Source organism: Balaenoptera musculus, chromosome 8 (assembly GCF_009873245.2).
Source record: "Balaenoptera musculus isolate JJ_BM4_2016_0621 chromosome 8, mBalMus1.pri.v3, whole genome shotgun sequence".
Classification (NCBI taxonomy): Eukaryota; Metazoa; Chordata; class Mammalia; order Artiodactyla; family Balaenopteridae; genus Balaenoptera; species Balaenoptera musculus.
In genome coordinates this window covers 103,642,183-103,664,639 of record NC_045792.1, presented here as the reverse complement: position 1 = coordinate 103,664,639, position 22,457 = coordinate 103,642,183, and the positions used below count along the sequence as shown (strand labels likewise).

Here is a 22,457-nt window from a genome sequence, read left to right as displayed (position 1 = left end):
AACCTGGAAGTTCTCACATTACTTCTGCTCTCATCCTTTGGCCACGCCTAGATGCAAGGCACACTGGGAAATGTCATCTCTAGCTGGGAGGCCACGTGCCAGGAAGAGGAGGAGAATGGATTTGTGGAACAATTAGTAGTCCTATCACAAACTTTTGCCTTGTCTGCTACTGGCAACAGACACTGAGCCCTTTTGAGGGCTTTCATCACTGGGAACCTGGTACCCAATGCTGCTATGGACCTGGCTGTGACCAAGCACTCAGGAAGCAGCTGTAGTCAAACGAGGGACCTGAAAGCTTCCAGAAGAGCTGCACTGTGCATGAATGAATTCTGGTGGATTTCAGCAGGAAGACAGGACAGCATGGTGGGGAAGAAGTTTGGAGTTCACGCTGATTTTAAGTTCTTATTTATTGAGCAGCTCATTTATACTCTTTGAGCCACAGTACCTTCCTCTGTAAAATGGGGGTAATAATATCCATCCTGTGAGGTTATTGGGAGGATTATATTAAAAGTGCATACAAACCCATAGAATATACAATGCCAAGAGTGAATCCTAATGTAAACTATGGAATCTGGAGGATGGTGCTGTGTCATTGTAGGTTCATCAATTGTAATAAACGTACCACTTTTGTTGGAATGTTAATAATGTGGGAGACTATGCATGTGGTCGGGGCAAAGGGCATATGGGAAATCTCTCTACCTTCCCCTCAATTTTCCTGTGGACCTTACATTGCTTTAAATGAAGCCTTGTGGGCTTCCCTGGTGGCGCAGTGGTTAGGAATCTGCCTGCCAACGCAGGAGACACGGGTTCGAGCCCTGGTCCGGGAAGATTCCACATGCCGTGGAGCAACTAAGCCCGTGCGCCACAACTACTGAGCCTGTGCTCTAGAGCCCACGTGCCACAACTACTGAAGCCCATGTGTCTAGAGCCTGTGCTCCCCAACAAGAGAAGCCACAGCAATGAGAAGCCCACGCACCACAATGAAGAGTAGCCCCCGCTCGCCGCAACTAGACAAAAGCCTGCGCACAGCAACAAAGACTCAATGCAGCCATAAATAAATAAATAGATAAATAAATTTAAAAAGAAAAAAAAGTTCTTAAAGTAAGTCCTCAGTAAATAATGGCTGATGGTTTTATTTTAGTAATAACCCAAGAGAGAGATTTCCTCTTCATCCCTGTCAATGATGAAGGAGAGAATAATGATACTAATTAACATTTATTGTGCTGTAAGTATAAGTTTTACATATCTTAACTTTTTTGATCCTTTGAGGTAGGTGTTATTATCCCCATTTTACAGAGGAAGAAACTGAGGCATAGGAAGATTAAGCAGCTAGCTCAAGGTCACACACCTACTTACAGTGGAGTTGGGCAGTTTGAACCTTAGAGCCAGTTGGTATCTAGGTACAACAGGGGACTGGACCATTTGGCTTCTTAAAGTTTTTTCCAGTACCAGAGCTAAAGCAACTGCTGGGGCCTATGGTGTCACCCCGGAATTCTTTGTCCAGCTTTCCCATTGACCTGCTGGGTCACCTTGGGCCAGTCCCTTCCCCTTTCTTGACCTCAGTTTCGTCCTTTTACATTGAGGAGGTTAGACACACTGATCCTTGATTCTGGACTGTAGCCCAGGAGGAGGCATTTGGGAATTAAGCCTGCTAAGGGGCCTGTTTGTGACATCATAGAGGGGAGAATTCCATGAGAAGTCAGGCTTTCCTAGAAGCCCCAGTGCCACGGCTTAGGTGAGAAAGGCAATCCAGGAAGGGCTCTTAGGCCCACATCTTGAGCTTTCCTCATTCCAGGGTTCACAGCATAGTCATGGATCAACCCTCGATGGCTGAAAAGGCTCAAAGTGAGGCAGACACTGATGACTCGGTTGTGTTCTCTCACCCCAGCTTACCAACCACACACCACAGGCCAGGCCATGGTGGAGTCCACCGCCATCACCAAAGGGTGTCCCGTCCCCATGGTGAGTCCCACCATCATGGCATATCCCCTCATCGTGGTGGATCTCAAGACTTCCATGACAATGCCTTCCCCCGCCATTCCCACCACTCCCACCACTCCCCCGACCACGGTGAGGCCCACCATCATGGTGGAGCCCACCACTCCTCATCCCTCTTCCCGGATACTTCCCGTGGCACTTTCATCTCCCACCATTCCTATGGTGAGGACCACTTTGATGATGAGCACCACCACGGTAGCAGGAGACATCATGGGAGGCCCCACCAACACAGGGAGTCCTACCACCATGGGGGCCTCGACCAACATAGAGAGTCCTACCACCATGGGGCGCCCCACCAACATAGGGAGTCCTACCACCGTGGGGGCCTCAACCAACATAGAGAGTCCTACCACCATGGGGGGCCCCACCAACACAGGGAGTCCTACCACCATGGGGGGCCCCACCAACATAGAGAGTCCTACCACCATGGGGGGCCCCACCAACATAGGGAGTCCCACCACCATGGTGGGTTTCACCACCACAGTGAGGTTTCCCACCATAGTGGGCTTTATCACCAAGGTGAGCCTTACTACCACAGAGACTTCTCCCACTCTGGTAGCCCTGCCCAGCACAGGGAGGCCCATCACCATGGCGGGCACCATCAGCATGAAGCCCATCACCACAGAAGGCCTGCCTCCACGGGTCCTACCCGCCATGACGGGCACCTGCACGGCCCCGTGCCGAGCACCACCACGGAGAGCACCAGCACGGCGCACACCTCGTGATTACCTCCTCCGAGATCACCGCTATGGGGAGCACCGTTGTGGTAGCTCCCAACTCTTTGGCCCATACTCGTCCCACAGCGTGGCCTCAAGCCTCCCTCGCCCCTGCCTATTCTCGTCAAGTAGCCCCCAACCTAGCAAGCCAGACAGACAGAGCTCGGCCTTCAGCTGGCTCGTTCCCTGAACACAGTGCACTCACACCCTGCCCAGACCTCCAGCAAAGTCCATCCTCAGGGCTCCTCCTCTAAAACCTCGGAAAGCTGGCCCAAAGAAGACGAGCAGATTCAGAAGCGCAAAAGTGAGTCTTGGCTCACCCCCCTCCCCACCCCCCAACTCCACCTGCCTGGCCCAGATTCCAGACCTGAGTCAGGCCCTGCACGTCCTTCCGCAGATCATGAGGCTTGCTCTCACCTGCAGGTGTATCCCATTGGCTATTCACTCGCCTGACTGTTCATCATCCAATCTTTTATTCCTGGAATTAGGCACTTCTCCAGACTGTCGGTTGTTGGTTCATGCAGTCACTGCTTTATTCATTCGCATGTTCACTTCTCGAACATTTCCTCTTCTCTAGTATGAAAGCTGGGGGTGATCACTTATACAACCAATCCCAGACTACCCAGTGAGAGGGGTCTATCATCCGTATCAGAACATTTACCACTGTGGATTCTGTTCGTCCATGTTTCCGCCACTGAACTGTGAGCTTCTTGAGGCCAGAGGCTGGAACCAGTGCCTGAATGAGGGCCTGGTTAGAGGGCAGGGAGGGACTTTGGCTGTTAACATATGATCCCCCAAACTTGGCCCCTGGTAGTTCCGTAAACACGGCATCAGCCTCACAAACAAGCAGTGAGGGATGAGTGTCTAATTGTTTGTGGGCAGAAAAGGCAGACAATGGGGGGAGATGTTTCAGCTGCATCTTGGAGGGAGAGGGAGAGTTTACCAAGAGGATGGGGTGGCGAGGAGGATCGGGTCTTCCGTGTGTAAGTTGCCACGTGACTAAAGAAAAGCATGGAGGTGTAGGAGCGTGAGCTCAAGCAGACCCCAAATCCCAAGCAAGCTGGCATCTGTCGGGGAAGGAGTCAAGACTGTGGCTCCTATACCAGCGCAGGACCAGCATGGAGGCACCCGAGTGAGCTCATGGCAGGCAAGCCTGGGAGGGAGACCGGATCCCCGTGTCCCCTTCCCCCATGGGCTTGGCTTTCTGGCCCTTTTACAGCTGGCCGAGCCCCACGAACCCACAAGAAGCTGCACACTGTGGACCTCTTCTATTCGTTGTGGGAAAAATTAAGCCACCTCATTTGGGGCCTTTCGAGAATGCTCAGGAAACTGACTGACTCCCTGGCCTTTGAAGGCTTCATCGTCTTCATCGTCTGCCTCAACACCATCATGCTCGTGGCCCAGACCTTCGCTGAAGTCGAGGTCCGGGGTGGTAAGAGCCAGGGAGCCCTGTTCACGTGGAGAAGGCCACTGATGTTGTCCCAAGCCTCCCGGGGGCCGGACCAAGTGCCGGGTGATTTATTTCATTATCCCATTTGATCCTCACCCTGGGAAGTAAGCGGCATTGCCCAGCAGTAGAGTGAGGCTCAGAGAGTTTTGCTGAAGTCAACCAGCCCGCCAGAGACACAAAAGCCCAATAAATTTGAGGATATGCTGTTTTGGACTATAGCCACCAGGTGGCGCATCAGCTCTAAGTATGCTGCTTTGCCGGAAGGATGCCCAGAACCCAGGTCGGCTGGAACGGCCAGGAGACTGTGCAAGCAGGAGGCCCTGGAGGGATGAGGGTGGGAAACCTGGGAAGATGGTCCCTAAAACCCTGGGGAGCAGAGTGAAGGTAAGGACCTGCCACAGGGCCCATAAACTAAGGAGAGAAGAAGAAGAGTGATGTTTCTTGCAAGCTGTTTCAGGCTCCATTCTAAGCCTTTTACTATGTGAAAAGCATTTAATGCTTGTGAAAATTCTATCAGGCAGACTGTGATTATCACCATTTTATAGGCAAGAAAAGTGAGTCACAGAGCAGTTAAGACACACAGACATTGGGCAGAGTCAGGTTCTCCCTAAATGGCTGAGGGTGAGGTTCCAGTGGGGAGGAGGAAGGAGGGGCTGGGTTGCTGGGGAGACCCCTGAGTGAGACTCCCCTCCCCCGTGTTCCCCACAGAGTGGTACTTCATGGCCTTGGACTCCATCTTCCTCTGCATCTACGTGGTGGAAGCTGTACTCAAAATCATTGCTCTGGGCCTCAAGTATTTTTTGGACCCCTGGAACAACCTGGGTGGGTAGGGATGGGGCGTGTGTGTGTGTGTGTGTCTGTGTGTGTGTCTGTGTGTAGTGGGAGCCCCTGAACTGCCCAGGGGCGACAGGAGCAGGGGGTGTTGGCGCTGGGAGGTCTGTGAGCCTGGGCAGGAGCCCATGACACCCAGGTGCCCCTGTTTCTGTAGATTTCTTCATCATGGTCATGGCTGTGCTGGACTTCATGCTCATGCAGGTCAACTCTTCCTCCACGCGCATGGTCTACAACCAAAGCATCTTCCGCATCTTCAAGGTCTTCAAGAGCCTGCGAGCCTTGCGAGCTATCCGGGTCCTGCGGAGGCTCAGGTCAGCGGACCCACAGCTGCCCACAAGGAGGCTGCAGACTCCAGCCTGCTTTTCCTGCCATCCACTAGGATCAATCTCTTTATTTTTCAGAGAGGGTCTGGGACACCCCCCACCCCAAGTCACTAGCAAATCAGGGACCTCCCACCCCTGTAATCAGCAGTCTGAAATCTGTAATCAGCTCCAGCTGCTAGACACAGATCCCCACCCCACTGACTCAGCCTCTCTCTCAACCTCTGCCCACAGCTTCCTGACCAGTCTCCAGGAAGTGACCGGGACCCTGGCCCGGTCCTTGCCGTCCATCACTGCCATCCTCATCCTCATGTTCACCTGTCTCTGTATCCTGTGCCACAGGGGCTGGGCTGGGAGAGTGAGGTGCTGCAATGGACAGAGCTGGGGGGAGGGACCAGGAACTGGGGGTGGCAGGGAGAGAGGAAGAAGGGGAGAGAGGACCCTGTGAGCCTGGTTTGGTCCTCAACAGTCAGTCCTGTTCTCTGTGGTGCTCCGGGCACTGTTCCGCTACTCTGACCCCAAGCGCTTCCAGAACATCTTCACCACCATCTTCACCCTCTTCACCTTGCTCACCCTGGACGACTGGTCCCTCATCTACCTAGACAGCCGAGCCCAGGGTAGGGCAGGCCTCAGGCTGGGTGGAGGGCAGGGGCTGGCTGGGTGGGCAGACCCTGAGGGCTCAGTTACCCCATCTGCAAAGTGGGGCTTCTGAGGCTTGCTGGCAGGGGTGTGGTGAGGACCGGCAAGGAACTCACAGCTCGAATGACCCCCTCTCTCCCAGGTGCCTGGTACATCATCCCCATTCTCATGATATATATCATCATCCAGTACTTCATCTTCCTCAAGTGAGGCCCCCACGCCTGTGCTCCCCAGCTTCACTCCCCCCAGCCTAACCCCGAGGCATCCCCTCCCCTCCCCTCTCACCATGGTTCTGCCACGGTGAACCCAGAGGAGGCTTCAGGGCCTCCCCTCCAGCCTCCTCCTGTCTCCACCCCCCAGCCTGGTGATTGCCGTCCTGGTGGATAACTTCCAGATGGCCCTGCTCAAAGGCCTGGAGAAAGTGAAGCAGGAGGTAGTGAGGGAGTGGGGCAGGGGGACCAATCAGGAAGGCACAGGGAGGGGGACACAGAAGCTGGAGGGAAGGAAGGAAGGTGCTCCAGGGATGGGCAGACATGGGGCTCTGGCAGAACTGAGGCCTCTTCTTCGCAGAAGGCCTCCCAGATCCATGAGAAGCTACTGGATGACTCACTGATAGAGCTCATCGAAGCAGGTACCAGTACCCCGCTTCTTTCCAGGCAGGCACAGAGCTCCAGGCTCAGCTTATGTATGTATTTATTTATTTATCTATTTATCTATCTATCTATCTATTTATTTATTTTTGGCCACGCTGCGCGGCTAGAGGCATCTTAGTTCCCCAACCAGGGATCGAACTCAGGCCCCGGCAGTGAAAGCGCCAAGTCCTAACCACTGGACCGACTGCCAGGGAATTCCCGAGGCCCAGCTTTAGAGTCTTAGAACCTGACACTCAGGAGAACTTTCAGAGCTTAGAACTTTGGTCCAAAAAGCTCCACGACTAACCGCCAACAACCAATTAAACTGATAGTCAATTCTTGAAAGACCCATTTGCAAAACAACTAATTAGCCAAATTATGATTCACCAAACGTTCGTCTCTGTTAATAACTTACAAAGTTTATAGCAGTTGGTCTTATATGAGGTGGTTTCAACTGCCTTTGAGGCTTTTGTCAAGGTGTTATAGACACTCGTCCAGAGTCACTCAAAGTGTCTATAAGAATTGAGAGTCTATAAAAATGAAGTTTTCTGTACATATTCATCTTTACACACCTGACTTTCTGGGTAAATAGATTTTGAGCCAATTGGTTTGCCTCCTGCTTAAAGACCTTCAGGACTTTAGAATCTGAGCTCCAGAATCCCACTCTTAGGATCATCAACACCAGAGGACTAAGGGCCCTCAGGGGTCACCTGGCCCCTCACCTGCCCTCTCCATCATGAACACTCAGTGCAGAAAAGCTTAAGCAAAAAGAGGAATTAACTGTCTCAAATTATTAGGAACTTGAGAGTGCACGGGCTTTCAGGAACGGCTGGATCCAGGACACAATGATGGTTGAAATTTGGTCTCCTTCCAGCTCTCTGCTCTGTGGCTCTCTGTGTGGTTTTGTGCTTAGGGTGCTCTTCCTTTGTGGTGGGAAAGCGACCACCTGCAACTCTAGTCCCAAATCCTCACAGTTTAAGTATCCCAAGCTCTCCCAGCAGGGGTCCTCTTCTCCCGGCGGTTCAAACAACGTCCCAGAAATGGATCTCCTTGGCTCAGGTTGGTCACCTGCCTATTTCTGAACCAATCGCTATAGCTGAAAGGATAGGCTATTCTGCTTGGCCAGGCTTGAGTCACATGTCCTTAGAGCTGGGGGGTGGGGTCAACCCCAGCTAGGCAACGTGCACCGAAAGGGGTGGGAGTGGTTCCCCAGGAAAATTGGGAGACTTTTACCAGAAGAAGAGGGAATGCCTGCTAGATGGGCAAACAAACAAACAAAGCACACTCCATGCCCGGAGAAGCAATCTCTTTGGGGTCATCCTGGACAAAACTCCCTTTAGCTCCTCTTTGACTATCTCCGTGACACACGGGGTTTCCTCCACCTTCTCTCAATCCAGGCAGCGTCTTGACCTCCCCCTTCTTTCCCTACATCCAGAGCCTAAAGAGGTGATAAGTGGACACACCATACAGAAGCAGCTCATTGAGAAAAAATTCGGAGGCATGACTGAGAAGTAAGGAGATGCAAAGGGAGCAGAGGCCTCAGGTCTAAGGGGAGAGGTCCGGGGGCCAGACCGGTGGGCCGCCGTGGGAAAGGGGCATTGCCCGCCTCTCTGGAAGGGCGGTAGAGCCCTAAGGCTTATGTAGAGCCTGTGGGTGGGATGTGGAGGCCTTGAGTGGCTTCTGCTCACTCAGAGTCACCTGGTACCACCAAGAGAATCCCACCAGCAGCACCTGAAGGGCCACGAGAGCCCCTCTGAGGCCGAGGGCCCAGGGCAGGGCAGCGGCCAGGGGCTGCAGGAGCAGGGGCTCTGCTCATCTTTTTGCTCCAGAAGCATCCCTGATCCTTGCTCTGGGCCAGGTTCTGCGAGGACTCCAGAGGCCCAAAGAGGACACAGACTAGCACCTGCCCGTGAGGGCCCCCCTCTAAAGACCTTCGCGGGGCCACGTAGGGTGGGTGGACTCCAGCTGGCTTCAGGGATGAGGAGGGTGGGTCGGGAAACAGCTTGGTAAAGGCCTGGGAGGCAGGTGTCAACGCGAGTGGCCGGCTGGGCCAGGACAGCTGGGGACTTGTGGCTGTGCTCATGGCCAGGGGTCCTTGACACAGACTCCTGCGCCCTGGCTCTCAGGCCTGGCTCCCCAGAGAGCCTCTCCCCGAAAGCTGGGCCCCGCCCCACCTCATCCAGACCGGCTCACAACCAGCCTGACTGCTGGCACCTTCCAGGCTCTTCTTGGCCACCGACAGAGCTTGAGCGCCAAGCCCTCCGTGATCACGGCAGCCCCGCCCCACACCTCCAGCACATCCTGGCTTTACGTACAGCACAGCACATACTTCTCCACCTTCAGGCCCTTGCCCACACTGTTCTCTCTGCCTGGAATGTTCTCTGGCTGCCAACACCAGGCTCAGGTGATCAAGAGCTGGAAAAGCTGAAATCCAATCCTGCTCGTTTCATCTCCTGGCTGCCCTCCTGGCCGCCCTCCACCCTCCACGTTCCAGATCCTCGTACCTTGGCCTGGGCTGGGCCTTGGCTCCTCTGTGATGCTTTCCCTGGGGGTTTCTAGGCCTCCAAACTCTTCTCCACTGGCCCACCTCCACCTCCACTGAGAGTGGTCGTTGTTTTTGTTGTTTGGTTTGTTTGTTTGAATCTTTTTTTCTTCCTTCCTTTTTCTTTTTAATGATTTAGAGAGTGATCTTTGTTAAAAGTAGTTTTGGCTTTCCCTGCCTTCCCCGAGTTTACAGCCCTACAAGGGCTCCTGTCTCTCTTAGCTTAAGATCCGGGCGCCCTGCTTTGACCTCCCCTGGATGTCTCCACCTTGAATTCATCCGTCCCGAGGCCCACCCCCGGCCCCCAGTACGCTCCCCGCTGCTCACAGACCTTGGCGCACCAGAAACCCGGTCTGAGCTCAGCAAACCCTCAAGTGTCTTTCAAGCTCAGCTCAGTGACACTTCCTCCAGAAGCCTTTCCTGATCCCCAGTACTTGGGTGAGGTTTTCCTCTTCTGGGCCCCTCAATGTCCTCTGTTTATACTTATCACAAGTGTAAAGACCCTTGGTTTGCTTTCCTGGCTCTGCCACAGACTGAGCTTCTTAAGGGCAGGGGCTGTTTCTTATTTGTTTCTTTGTCCTCGGAGCACCGTGCAGTGTTCATTGATTTCAGGGTTATCTGATGCCTGGATTGATGAGACAGGCTGGCAGTGAAGGAGTTAATGAATGGGTAGTGGGTGGGGCTGGGGGGTTAGGTGGATGGCTGACTGTGAAGGGGTAGGGGGCGGGGCCAGGGAAGAGCAGGTGGATGGAGGGATAGGTGAGTCGAGGGAAAGGGTGGGGTGGTCCCATGGGTGAGGCAGTGGCTAGACAGACAGGCGGGTATGCGGGTAGGTGGTTGAGTGGGTGCATGAGTCAGTGTGGGGTAGCTTGGACGGATGGAGGGATGGGTGGTTTGGAGGTAAACAGTTTAATCATCAGAACCCCCTGTGGTACCGGCAGCTGGTGGCAGCAGGGGGCGGATATGTGGAAAAGGAAATGTACCATGGAGGAAATATACACACAGAAAAGTGGTGCCGTGGCTGGAAATGGAGGCATGGGGTGCTGTGAGTGGGGGGGAGAAGGGGGCTCTGGGGGCTGAGATGGCCCAGCCTTGCCTCCCCCCACCCGCCCTCAGGCAGCGGGAGCTCCTGTTCCACTTCCTGCAGTTGGTGTCCGGGGTGGAGCATTTCCAGCAGAAATTCCGCTCCCAGGCAGCTGTCATAGATGAGATTGTGGACACCGCATTTGAGGTGAACCAGGCGGGACCTGGGAGGAGCCAGATGGAGGGGGAGGGCACTGGAAGGCCAGGCCCCGGAGGCTTTGCCTGGAAGCCGCCCTGAGTAACAGCGGTGTGGGCCTCTGGGAAGCAGATCATCACCTCCCACCCCACCCCGCAGGCTGGAGAAGAGGACTTCAGGAAGTGATCCCCAGAGTGGTAGCCCGAGTCCAGACTTCAGCCTCTGGCAAGCTCTCCCCCGGGTCGGGCCAAGTCCCCATCTCTGCTGGAAAGATCACTGGGCCTGCAGGGCTGGGCCCCAACAGTTTTAAAACCCCAGGTGGCTCCATGTCCTTACTGGCTGGGCCGAGGCACAAGGGAACCTGTGGGCCTGCACGCATGTGCGTCCTCGAGCGTGTGTGTGTGCGAGTGTTTCAGGTGAAAGGCTCTGTCCTTGGATCCCTCCCTGCCCCACTGGGGCCTGGCATCCTGGCCTGGCAGGGCCTTAACAGCAGCCAGCGGGGTGACGTGGAAAGTGGGCCAGGCTCAGTGCTGGAGGGAGAGGGAGCGGTCACCCTGCTTTGGGGACGGAGGCCCGTCTGGCCCAGGAGACAGGAGAAAAAGAACAGGCTGGGACGGCCCACGGTTGGGGCCTGAGGGAACAGGATGCTCCAGAAATGAGGTCTCAGAGCCCAGGCCTACCGGCACCGTCAGCATCCAGCACAAGGGTGCCAACTCGATGGCGACAGCCTGAGCTCCGAAGGCAGAGGTCATCGCCATACCCTGCCCTGCCTGGGGTCAGGCTAAAGAGCCTCAGTGAGGGGAGGGCGGGTGGAGGCTGCTCAAGTCCTTGTGGCCTCGGGGTGGGGGGCGGGGTGTCTGTGGAGTGGACAAGCCTCTGTTAGAGGAAAGCAAGGGATGAGCTCCCCTGCTTTCAGCCTGAGCCTGGGCAGGATGCCCAAGATGGCGGCGGGGCACTGAGCACTAAGTCAAGCTGGAGCCCAGCCAGAGGGAGGTCTCCCACCAGATGGGAGACCCACCTCACCTCTAGCAGAGTGAAGCTGGAGGGAATCGGGGACGGAACCCGGGAGTGGGAGCTGAGAGGTGACAGACAGTTTTGCCAGCCACCCCCCTACCTCCAGTGCGGACCAGACAGTGGTGATGTCTCCGGGCCCCCGGACAGAAGCAGCGTTTCTCCTCCCTGGCCTGGCCGAGGATGCGGGCTGGCCCAGGGCCTGGGCATAGACTGTGGGGAGGAAATGCCATCTGGGATTTGGGCACAGATTCCGGGGGTGGAGAGGCCACCCGGCCTCACCCCACCCCACCACCTCACACACTGATTCAACAAGCATTTCCTGTCACTTCTCACCCTGTGGCAGCCACTCAGGAGGCTCCTGCTCGGTGGCACACAGGAGCTCTTGCAGTGGCAGCCCCTCCGCAGGCCCCCGGGCTGTCTGCGCTGCCACATCCAACAGGCTTGAGCCGCCGGGAGGCTGGAAGTTTTCCCTCCATCCCTCACTCCTGTCAGACTCAGCCCCTCAAGCTTCCAGGTGGGAGTCAGTTTATTTGCCATCTCCCCATCCCCACCCCATACGGTCTCCCAGGGCCCTAGAGGGCAGGGCCTGGGAGCTGGGGCTGCCCCTCATTAAGTGCCAGCATCGGCAGGGAGCCAGGCAGGCATGCGCAGGCGCGAGGCCGGGCGGCCGGGCCCCGGGGTGCCCACACCTCGCGCTCCCACAGGAGCTGCTTCCTGCCCGTCCTGTCTCAGGCATGGGTGTGTGTCTGTGCATCTGAGGAACAGCTCCGGCTGGGGCAGGTGTGTCCCTGGGGCTGTGGCTTTTGGGGTGTATTCTCCAGGTTATCCTCGGGATGGGGTTGTTGCTTCTGAGTGTGTGTGTCTGTGTTTCCGGTTTGCTAGGTTATGTGTGTCTTTCTCTGGATATATGTGTGGTGTCTGGGAGCAATCTGAGGGTGCATGGTGGGTTTGTGTGTGTGTCTGTTTGGCGTCTTGAGAAGTTCTGGAGGTGTGTGTGCATGTGTAGTGAGCGTTAATTCCAGCCACAAATTCAGGTGCGCAAAAAATGTTCCATCTCTTCTTTAAATGACATTGAATTGCATCTGTCCCCTTATCCCTCCTACGGACAGCGGATTTGACCTCGGTCCCCTTGGCGCTCCCTGCCAGCCCCTTGCAGGCGTCTTGCTCAGGACAAAGCACTGGGGAGTCCTTCTGGCATGTGGTCCACAGTGTCCAGCCTTCGTGGTCTCTTGGCCTGCGGGGGCTCTGCCATCTCTGGGTCACATGCTGGTGTAAGAATCTCACAGGCTGGGGCTTCCCTGGTGGTGCAGTGGTTGAGAATCTGCCTGCCAATGCAGGGGACACGGGTTCGAGCCCTGGTCTGGGAAGATCCCACATGCCGCGGAGCAACTGGGCCCGTGAGCCACAATTACTGAGCCTGCGCGTCTGGAGCCTGTGCTCCGCAACGGGAGAGGCCACGATAGTGAGAGGCCCGCGCACCGCGATGAAGAGTGGCCCCTGCTTGCCACAACTAGAGAAAGCCCTCGCACAGAAACAAAGACCCAACACAGCCATAAATAAATAAATTAAAAAAAAAAAAGAGAAAGAAACATTTCTTTAAAAAAAAAAAAAAAAAAGAATCTCACAGGCTGAGAGCTCAGTGTCCTGGGGCCAGGCTGGCTAAAACTCCCACGCGCCATTCTGAGTCGTCTTGGCAACTGAGAGGAAGCAGAACTCAGGTGCCACTCAGAGTCTTCACTGGCTCCCGTCCCTTTCCAGTCTTGGGGCGTCATCCCTCTCCTGTGACTTTGTCTCTGAACCCATAACTCTGCCAATATTGGGAGTCTCTGGAGGTTCGTTCCTCTACGTCTGTGATGCTGGGGTGTTCGGGGGACCCCAAATTTGGGAGCTGAACTTTGCACCCTTAGCACCATCTGGGCTGAGACAGCAGAAGCTCAGCTGTGGGTGGTGTGGGCACCCTGTCAGCTGGAGGGGGCTGTTGGGAGCTGCCGAGAGTGGGACTGGGGAATGGGAGAGGGAGGAAGAGTGAGGCACTCATAAGACACCAATGCAAGAAGCAGTGCTAGCAATTTATTGCCACAGATATGGTCTAGGGACCTGACATGCCCTCCACCGATGTGCCCACTCCTGCCCAGACCCGCCCGCTCCCTCCCTCCCCCAAGCCCACAGGGGTCTACTACAGGGTCACACAGTCGTGCTTTAGGAGTTGGGAGGAGTTCTGCCAGGGAACCATAAGGATCTCAAAGTCACAGCGCAGCTTCTGCAAATAGATCATGAGGAAAGAAGGAGGGGTGAGCCCAGGCCCCAGGCCGCCTGCTCCCAACAGTCAGCCCTGTGCCTGCGGTTCTCTGGGATGCAAGAAGGAACATCAAGTTAGATGCCCAGGACCAGAGCCCAGATCTTTCCAGCCCAGCCCCTCACTCCAGGGGAAGCCCCAGTCTGCTCCTCTCTGCACCCTCGCCCTGGTCTCAGGGCTGAGTCATCCAGAAGGCAGGGACAGGTTCAGCCAGACGTCAGCTCGGCCAGCCAGACCAATTCAAGCTGTACAACCTGAGGGCCCGGCTGCTGGCTGCTGGCTGAGCAGATGCCTGGCTGGGGGCAGGGCTGTTACCTCCTGCTGCACCCCTCCGGCCAGCGGGCAGGTGGTGAGGTCTATGTGGTCTCCAGCCACGGCATTCTTCCGGCAGGCCGTGCCCCCCATCTCCACGGTCAGGTAGTACTTGATGCCCGCCACCAGCTGGGGCAGAGGTGGGGGCAGGTCAGGGGTGCCGGGGGACAACCTTTGACCTGGACCTCTCACCTCCCTCCATTTGCTCCCATCTCCCATTACCTTCCCTAGGACATATCCAGCACACTGCCTTTGGGATTCAGGTCTGGGATGGGGGGAGAGGAAGGGCGGGGAGGGGGCGGCAGGCAGTTCTGGTGGGGAGCCCTGGGGAGAGGGGCAGAGCCTGGGCCACGCAGGAGGCTGAGACCCAAGTCCACACAACTGCCCCATCTCCCTCCCCCCCCCCCCTCCCCAACTCGCCCATCCCGGCAGGGACGAGTGTGAGGCTAGTGAGGTAGCCGTGTGAATTCAGGGTTGGATCTTATCCGAAATTTAGATATTCTGTTCCGCAAGAAGTTTTGGAATTAATTGGATTTTGAAAAATATGTTGTATTAAAATGCCAGGCTGATTACTCTTGTGTCGCCCCCTCCATCTGCGGCCCGGCTGGGGCCGCGCTCGCCTCCCACGGCCCCGCCCCGCCCCGCCGGCCGGGCGCACCTGGCTCTGCGCCCGGAGGATGGTGGTGTCGCGGAAGTAGTAGATGCTGTTGCTGCCCATGTTGTAGGTGGCCATGGCCGCCTGCGTCGCCTTCCGCACCTGCGGGTCGTTGGGCGACAGGTCCTGCCGCTCTCCGACCTCGCGATCCCCCGGCCGGGCCCGGGCGTCGCGGGGCAGCGCCAGGAGGTAGAGCGCGAGCAGGGCCAGGCCCAGCGGCAGCAGGAGGCTCGGACGCGCCATGGTTGCCGGCGTCGGTGTTCAGCCGCGGCCTGCGCCGCTTTTACGGGCTCCGCGGCCCCGCCCGGCCCCGCCCCCGCCCCCGCCCCCGCCCGCCGCCCGCCGCCCGCCGCCTGCCTCCACCGACGGGGAGGGATCACCGGGCCTGGGCAAGGCCGCCTTCCGGGCGCCGAGGGGGACAGCGGACAGCCCCAGCACACCTGTGTATCACGACGCTGCGTGCCCTCCAGGCACACCTAGTCCGGTGAGGGAAAGGGCAAGGACAGCCCCCAGCAACAAGTGCCACCAGTGGGACAATTCGCAGAGGCCCATCACGTGTGAAATACCAACAACAGCTACCAGCAAGCTCTTAACTGTCTCCACTGTGTAGCCTTGGAGAAGTTACTTCACTCTCACGGCCTCACTTTCCTCCTCTGTGAAACGGGTTGCTGTGAGGATTCAATAAGTAAAGTGCTTAGGGGAGGCCAGGAGCTGTATAAACAGCAGGTAAGTAGGAGACGTTACTGCGCGGAGCGGGGCACTGTTTAACCCTCACGACCAGCATGATGTGGGGATCAGTAATGTTTCCACTTTACAGAGGAGTAAACAGGACAAAGAGGGAACAACTGATTTTGCCCAAGGACACCGACTGGTAAAGAGTAAACGGTGACACTGGCTTTTGAGCCCCAGCAGTCTAACCCAAATCTGTGCTCTCAAGCCAGACTGAACCCAAAGGATGAGAACTGGCCAGAAGGAGGTGTGGGGGTGGTCCCAGCTCTGCCATTTACTGCCTGGGGGACTTCCAGCAAGTCCCTGGACCTCTGGGAGCCTCAGTGTCCTCATCTGAAGAAATGTGACAACTCTTGTCTTCTAAGGTTGTGCTGACAATAACGGCCCAAGACTGGGTCACCCATAGGTAAACTGGGCCTATGCTGGAGGTACCAGCAATATAGGGCTATGATGTTTTTGGGAATAATCTGACAATTAATCTATAAAAAACAGCATTGAAGTAGTCAACACGGGAAAAGTCTGGCTTTTGTTGGAATTTTTTAGAATTAGTATTTTAGAGTTCAGGGTCGTTTGTACTTTTAATCACTTGTTGCCAGGGGGAGGTGGGGCTTTTTGCTCCTGGGACACAAAGATCTTATTAGTGCTTAGGGCCTCCAAGGATCTTACCTGAGGTTTGGGACAGGCTGTGGTTTTCAGTACCCAACTAAGTGTTGGTGCTTAAAAGTATTGGTGCTTAATGAGTGGTAGCTATGATTGTGATGAATATTATGAGAAAGCATCCAGCATCCCCCCCCCCGCCCCCACCAATTCTCGGCCTCTCAGAATCCCAGGGCCAGGAAAGGCACTGATTTCTCCTAGGGAGACCAGGACCAGTGTGGTCACTGCCCAGTCCAGCTACTACCCCACCCCCTCAGCCCAGCTGTGAAAAACAATCTTTGGATGCCAAGGGACAGTCTCAAGTTTGTTGTGGGCTCAGGTGTCTGCCTTAAAGGGACAGACCCATTTGTGTGAGAGCTGGCAAGAGCCTGGCTTGATGAAGAGGCCAAGAGGCAGGAGCCCAACCTGAGAGAAGCTGGGAGTGGGGGAGTAAGAGGCCCAAGCCCGCAGCCCAGGGAGAGGTGGAGAGGCAGCCCCAAGGGGCCAGGAGTCTCCTCGGGTTCTCCCGGATCTGCTCTCCTGTTACTTGGAACTCAGCTGTGGCCACACTTAAACTCCAACAGCTCCCCGGGAAATAAGCCAAGGCCCAGTCTCTGACTCACCAAGGGCCAGGGGGTCCCCACCTCACTTGCCCCTACTCTACCTGTTATTCCTTTGCGCCGACACCAGCAAATCTTTTGCATGCCAACCTAACAATTTTCAAAGACTTTTCACCCACTGGTCTGTTCTCGTAAGCACCCTGAGTTAGTAACCATCATGCTCATCTTGCAGATGAAGAAAGTTAATCAGAGAGGTCAGGACACTTGTCTAAGGTCACTCACTCAGCTAGAAGTGGTGTCCTGGTGAGAAAAGAGGGATGGGGAAGGGAAATGAACAATTATCAGGCTCCTGATATGAGCCAAGCCTTGCACCAGGGACTCAACATATGTTCTCTCATCCTCATAACAGCGCTGCAGAAGCAGTGATTATTACTTCTTTTTACAAGGAGAAAATGCAGGGTCAAAGGGGAAGGGTCAGGGGTGGGGGCTGGGGGGCAACCATGTGCCAGCATCCTAGTGTGTGACTTCTGGACCGCTCCACAGGGATATGAGGTCTGCTGTGCAGAGGGAGGCTCCCTGGTGGCGCGGGTGCCCCGGGAAGGGTTTTCCCAGGGCTGGGTCTCATCTGGAAAAGAGTCTTAGCCTGGACTCCATTCATGCTTAGTCTGGACCACTCTGGCTTCCAGAAGGAGGCCTGGGCCAGGTTTGAGCTCAGATGGGCCATCCCCACTGGCCACAGGACACAGCTTTCAGTTTTGCTGTGACCCAGACATCCCAACCCAGGTTGCCCACGGCACCCCTCTCTTGTCCCTGGCTGATGGGTCTTGCTGACCAGGGTGGGCCCTCGATATCCCCTTCACCCCGGGATCACGTCACCCCGGGCCTTCACACTGCTCCCAGAACCCTCTTCCTTGAACCTTGAGCTGGGCCGCAGTTATTCCCTGCCCAGGGCTCGTCTCCCCTTTCCTGCTGGATCACGTCCTGGAAAAGGGGCTGTGTGGCAAGGAAAGCTGCGATCCGACCGTGATTAAAGCTGCCCTCTGGGGAGGAGCTCTCCCAAGTGCCCTGGGTTTCGCGTTCATTAGCTGGTTGAATCTTCACAAACCTGCGCCAGCTAACACAGGAGGAGACTGAGGCTCAGAGCAGTGAAGCAACTTGTTCCAGGTCACACGGAAGGAATTGAGCACAGAGCCGGGCCTGGCGGGCTCTTTCAAGCTACCATCCGTCAAGGCCAGAAGTGACAGTAGAGAGAGCCCTGGGTCCCTGCGGGGAGGAGGCAACATGAAAGGGGGTTGCACGTACTTCACATGTACGCGTGTGACGGTCACGAGCACGTACTTCACGCCTTCTGGGCTGCCACTGGGGCAGGTGGCGAGGTGAGTCTTGGGCTTGGGTTTGCCCTGTAGCCTCTCCCTACTTCCTCCCCAGGGGCAGCAGGACCCCTTCAGGACCCCGGAGTGCATGGGTTGGGTCCACCTCAAGCTTTGGGGCAGATCTGGGAACTCATGATAGACTGGCTCAGGGCATTAAGCTCTGGCTTGGGTGCAGCAGGGAGGGGGAGCACCGGGTCAATATTTGCTGACTTCCAGGCCCACCCATGTCTCCGGCCAGGCACATCCTGTCGGGCAATGTGGGCTGACATCTAGATAACCCGCCTCCTACCCACCCCCACCCAGGTCTGCTTTCTCCAATGTTCTAGGCCTTGTTCCCTTTGTCCTGCTGGCTGAGGCGGGGCTGGGCCTCTGAGAGGCCAGTGTCACAAGGAACATTCCAGATGCCGTTGGTCTCCTTCGGCTCCAGGACTGATGCGGAAGTTGGGTGCGACGCACAAAGAAGACCAGATCGAGGGTTCGGGGCCCACCAACCTGTCACAGATACTGCCTGGGCCTGAGGGTGAGGTGAGAAGGCAGGCTTCAGCCCCTTCACAGACAAAGCCTGTGCGTGAGGCAGGGAAGCCCGTCCCACAGGGCTCCACCGGGCGGCCCCCAGCAACCAGCAGGGACAGGAGCCGCAGGAAGGGCATCGTGGAAGATGAGCGAGTCTCCATTACCTCAAAGAGTGCCAGTAACCATGTGGCAGTACCAAGGCTGAGCAGGGAGAGGCCGTGGCCCTGCCCAGCCCCTGCCTAAGCACACCAGGCCTGTGTGACAGCATCACAGCACATGGGTCAAGGCTGAGGGGACTCCAAGGTGACCCTGGACCCAACCAGAGTAACATGAAAAACACAGTATGGCCTGAAACTCCAGGGACAGCCCACATTACCACCTCAGTCTGGTCTTCAGACTGGCACCCTCCCAGGCAGCAGCCTGTTAACACAAGCTGGGCCCAGCTCCGGCCACCTGGTGACCTTCCAGGGGAGCTTCTCACACTTCCCAGACCCAGGCTTGCACTGAACCTTCATCTCTACTAATAACCATCATACTTTCTGAGTAATCACCTAATTGCTCGATCCTCGGGTCTTTATTTTTGGTTTCCCTTTTATCTTTCTTCTACTGTTCTCAGATATAGCTAACGTGCAGAGAAGTACACAGAACGTATCTGATCACCACCACACAGGGCAAAACGTGGAAACTGCCACTCCCAGCCCCAAGCGGTCCCAGGTGTCACACCCGCCTCCCTCCCCCAAAGGCAGTCACTCCCGACTTTTTTCTTTACCATCGACTTTTGCAATAAGCATTTTTTTTTTCCTCTAGTTTTACCACCCATGGAGATCCCTACATAGGGATCCAGCTGGGGGCCCTTATAGACAAAGCTGCTGTGAACAGTCGCTCAAGTGCTGGTGCAGGTGTGCGCATCCTCAGTCACAACCCTGGGAGCGGAATTGCCGGCTCACAGGGTGGGTCTTCGGTTTTACTGGCGAACACCCTTTTCCCCAACTGTTCATACCAATTTACACTCCCACCAGCTGGATATCTGTTCCTGTGGCTCCACTTCCTCATCAGCACTTGGTATCATCTGACTTACAAATTTTTGCCAATTCCGTGAGCGTATAATGGCATCGTGTTTGCATTTCTGACTACGAATGTGACTGAACACCTTCTGACAGGCTTATTCACCACCTGGGTATTCCTCTGTGGCTGCCTTCCACGTCTTCTACCCATTATCCTGTTGTGTTGTCTGCTTTTTCTTGATTGCAGCTCTGAACGTGCTCTAGAGAGTCCTCTGTTGTCTGTGTGTGTTGCGAATATTTCCACCCGTGGGTTAGGCTCCTCACTTGCTTTACGGTATCTTTAGATGACTAAAGTTTCTCTAATGGAGTTGAATTTATCAACTTTTTCTTAATCTTTCCCTACCCTGAGATCGTGGAAATCTTCTCATATTATCCCAATGTTTGTATTTATTATCTGTCATTTCTCTCCTCACCAGACTGTAAGCCCTCTGAGGATAAACAAAGCTGCTGTGAACATTCGCTGAGGTGCCGGTGCAGGTGTGCCAGTGTCCTGAACAACGCCAGCACTGCATCTGATCCTTACAACATCATTTTCCAGGAGGGGAAACTGAGTCTCAGAGAGGCCAAGCGCCATGACCAAGGAACACAGGGCTCTCAGGTTTCCATATTATGTTTTGAGGACCAGTCTTCCTCACCCGTAGAAGAGGAAACAGTCACTTGTTATTGTGAAAGAAAAAAGTGTTTGCAAAGATCTTAGTTCTGGACTTAGTTCATACTAAATCTTCAACGAAATAAAGATGAAAATATACTAGATAAACGTGTAACTCACTCAAGCCCCTACCCCAGTTGCGATGCTCACACTCTGCCTCCCTAAGAGAACAGGGCAGCCTGCAGGAGCCCCGCCCACTCCTCCCAGAGGCCAGGAGAGCACCGGACAGTTGGCAGGTAAACCTTCACCCACATCTCGGCCACCCTTTTCCTAGTAGCTCTGAACGCCACTGACTTTTCCACCAGGTGCTGCCTAGCCCAGCTGCCGACCACATGGACATCTGGATCCCAGGAAGGGATCAACCCAAACTCTCTCCCACGTTACTAAAGGACTGAGACACGCCAAGGCACCTGCCCAAGGCCTGTGTGGCCAGGATGGCTGCCCTCCGGAGTGGGAAGGAAGCTGCCAGTTTCGATCTGCACTGGTAAGGAGGGCGGCAAACCTGGTCACTCCCTGAGGAATAGGCCACTCCCAGCCCGCCTACTTCTCACGTACAAAGCCCAGTCATGAAGGCCACTGACTTTATTGATTTAAAAAACTTTACAAGGACAGTGACCGTTCTGCCAGAAAGAGGGCCAAATGGCATAAAACAGACCAGAGGTGGGGGCAGGGGGGCGGGGACAGGGCCAGGAATCACTCAGAAAAGCTGGTAACTGCTGTCACGAAACTGGCAGAGAAAGGAGAAGGGGGATGCATGCAAGGATAAGAATTCCAAAAAAGTTGAAATGGTGAGGGGAGAGAACTCCCAGAAGACCCTGGAGTACATGGGAGGTGCGCACGACAACAGCAATCGTTTCCTTCATAGAGGACAGGGGAAGAGTCCTCACTTGGCTGCAAACTCTGGAGACTCAGTGCTGGGGCTCGGGGTCGGGGGCTCCCCAGAGAGCATCACAGGAACGCGTCGCACCACTCTCGAAGGCACCCGAAGCAGTCCCGGGACTGCTTGGCGTTCGCGCCGCACGTGTCCTTCAGCCATTCCCGGAAAAGATCTTCATCTTTCTTTAGCACCAGAAACTGACCAAGGACCACATAGGCCTGCAAGACGGGCAAAGCAAAAGGCGGGCTGCTGAGCGCTCTGTGGGACTGAGAACAAGAAGGCCACTTCCGCGCCGCTCCCAGCACAGGAGCCCAGGAGACGGGGCAGGCTCCAGCCAGCGGGCTCTGCAGATCTCACACCACCGCCCATCCCCAACAGGTACACGCACTCTCCTCACTCCCCAGCCGCGGGGAAGCACTGTAGTCGGCCACCCCCGGCCCTCCCCGGCTGCACGCAGCCACCCAACACCTTGTCAAAGCCCCTTTCCTCCAGCTTCTTGCCCAGGACTTCGCCAATCCCGGCCAGGCTTCCCACTGGCTTTTGCCCCATGGGCTCTGCCACGAAGTCTCGGTGCTTTTGGGAGGTTGTCATCTTGATCAGGCTTAATCTGGGAATCCTAAGAAAAGGGAGGTTACGGCTAAAAACCCGGAAACTCTCGAAGGCCCACTGGCAATCTCACAGTAAGAGAGAGCTAGAACATCCGTTAGGGAGGCTTTCTCGATTTCCCCCAGTTTACGGATGAGAACACAGATCCAAGAAGAGTCTTTTCCTCACTGTTCAAGACAAAGGTCTCTGCCACTCCCTGCGGGAGCTGCGTTTTGGTACCGCCCCACAGGAGAAACTATCCTGCCCTACCAGGTGGCGCACGCAGGACAAAAGGCGTCGGTCAGTACCCAGGGCCCATCCTAAAGCTCTCACTGCTCTGTGACCTTGGCTGGGCAAAGGCGGCACTTACCCAGCCTGGAACGACCACCTGGTCCGAAAAGCAAATGAAGGGCTCTCCCACCCGCCCCACAGGCTGCTCACAGAGCGAAGGCGCAGCGGGAGCGCACACACCCGCTCAGCCAGCCCCTCAAGCTGCACGCCGCCGGCCCTCTCCGCGTCCCAAGCCGCCGGGCCCGTCCACAACGCGCCGCGCCCCGCCCCCTCCCCGTGCCGCGGCCAAACCCTCTCAGAGGGCGCGTCCGAGAGCGCATCCTCTGGCCCGTCGCAGCACTTGCGGCCCCTCCCCTCCCCCTCCTCCCCGCGCCTCCTCCGACCTCCAGCCCGGGCCTTGCTCCGCGACTCGCACTCACCCACAGCTCCGGTTCCCGTAACGGCTTCTCCCACCACCCGGCTGCTCCCGCCGATCCCTCAACCCACTAGAACTTTCTTCCACTTCCGCTTCCGGGTCGCCTCAAGGGCCGCCTTAAAAAAAAAAAAAAAACTA

At 56.0% G+C, this 22,457-nt stretch overlaps 3 protein-coding genes across 4 annotated transcripts; 1 reads left to right on the top strand and 2 right to left on the bottom strand.

Moving 5' to 3' along the window:
* The first annotated feature begins 1,826 nt into the window (after positions 1-1,826).
* On the top strand, positions 1,827-10,667 carry CATSPER1 (cation channel sperm associated 1). Its single transcript, XM_036861376.1, is given in 16 exon segments — positions 1,827-1,845; positions 1,889-1,962; positions 2,076-2,196; positions 2,303-2,884; positions 2,887-3,018; positions 3,934-4,146; positions 4,873-4,986; positions 5,153-5,309; positions 5,553-5,644; positions 5,792-5,935; positions 6,100-6,163; positions 6,318-6,390; positions 6,531-6,588; positions 8,025-8,100; positions 10,248-10,362; positions 10,510-10,667. Coding segments are annotated over 16 exon segments (2,061 nt in total). The 3' UTR covers positions 10,537-10,667.
* A 2,740-nt stretch (positions 10,668-13,407) lies between these two features.
* CST6 (cystatin E/M) lies at positions 13,408-14,913 on the bottom strand. The gene is made up of 3 exons (XM_036859884.1): positions 14,631-14,913; positions 13,976-14,101; positions 13,408-13,624 (listed from the first exon to the last, which is right to left on the bottom strand). Exons 1-3 carry the CDS (start codon positions 14,868-14,870, stop codon positions 13,541-13,543), a joined length of 450 nt encoding a protein of 149 aa, XP_036715779.1. The 5' UTR covers positions 14,871-14,913; the 3' UTR covers positions 13,408-13,540.
* Positions 14,914-20,715: 5,802 nt separating this feature from the next.
* Positions 20,716-22,435, bottom strand: BANF1 (BAF nuclear assembly factor 1). Of its 2 annotated transcripts, none has more exons than XM_036859885.1 (3): positions 22,324-22,435; positions 21,497-21,644; positions 20,716-21,246 (listed from the first exon to the last, which is right to left on the bottom strand). In XM_036859885.1, exons 2-3 carry the CDS (start codon positions 21,617-21,619, stop codon positions 21,100-21,102), a joined length of 270 nt encoding a protein of 89 aa, XP_036715780.1. In that variant the 5' UTR covers positions 21,620-21,644; positions 22,324-22,435; the 3' UTR covers positions 20,716-21,099. The 2 variants fall into 2 exon arrangements, with proteins under 2 accessions (XP_036715780.1, XP_036715781.1); XM_036859886.1 differs by lacking the exon at positions 22,324-22,435 and adding an exon at positions 21,984-22,143.
* Positions 22,436-22,457: the final 22 nt, after the last annotated feature.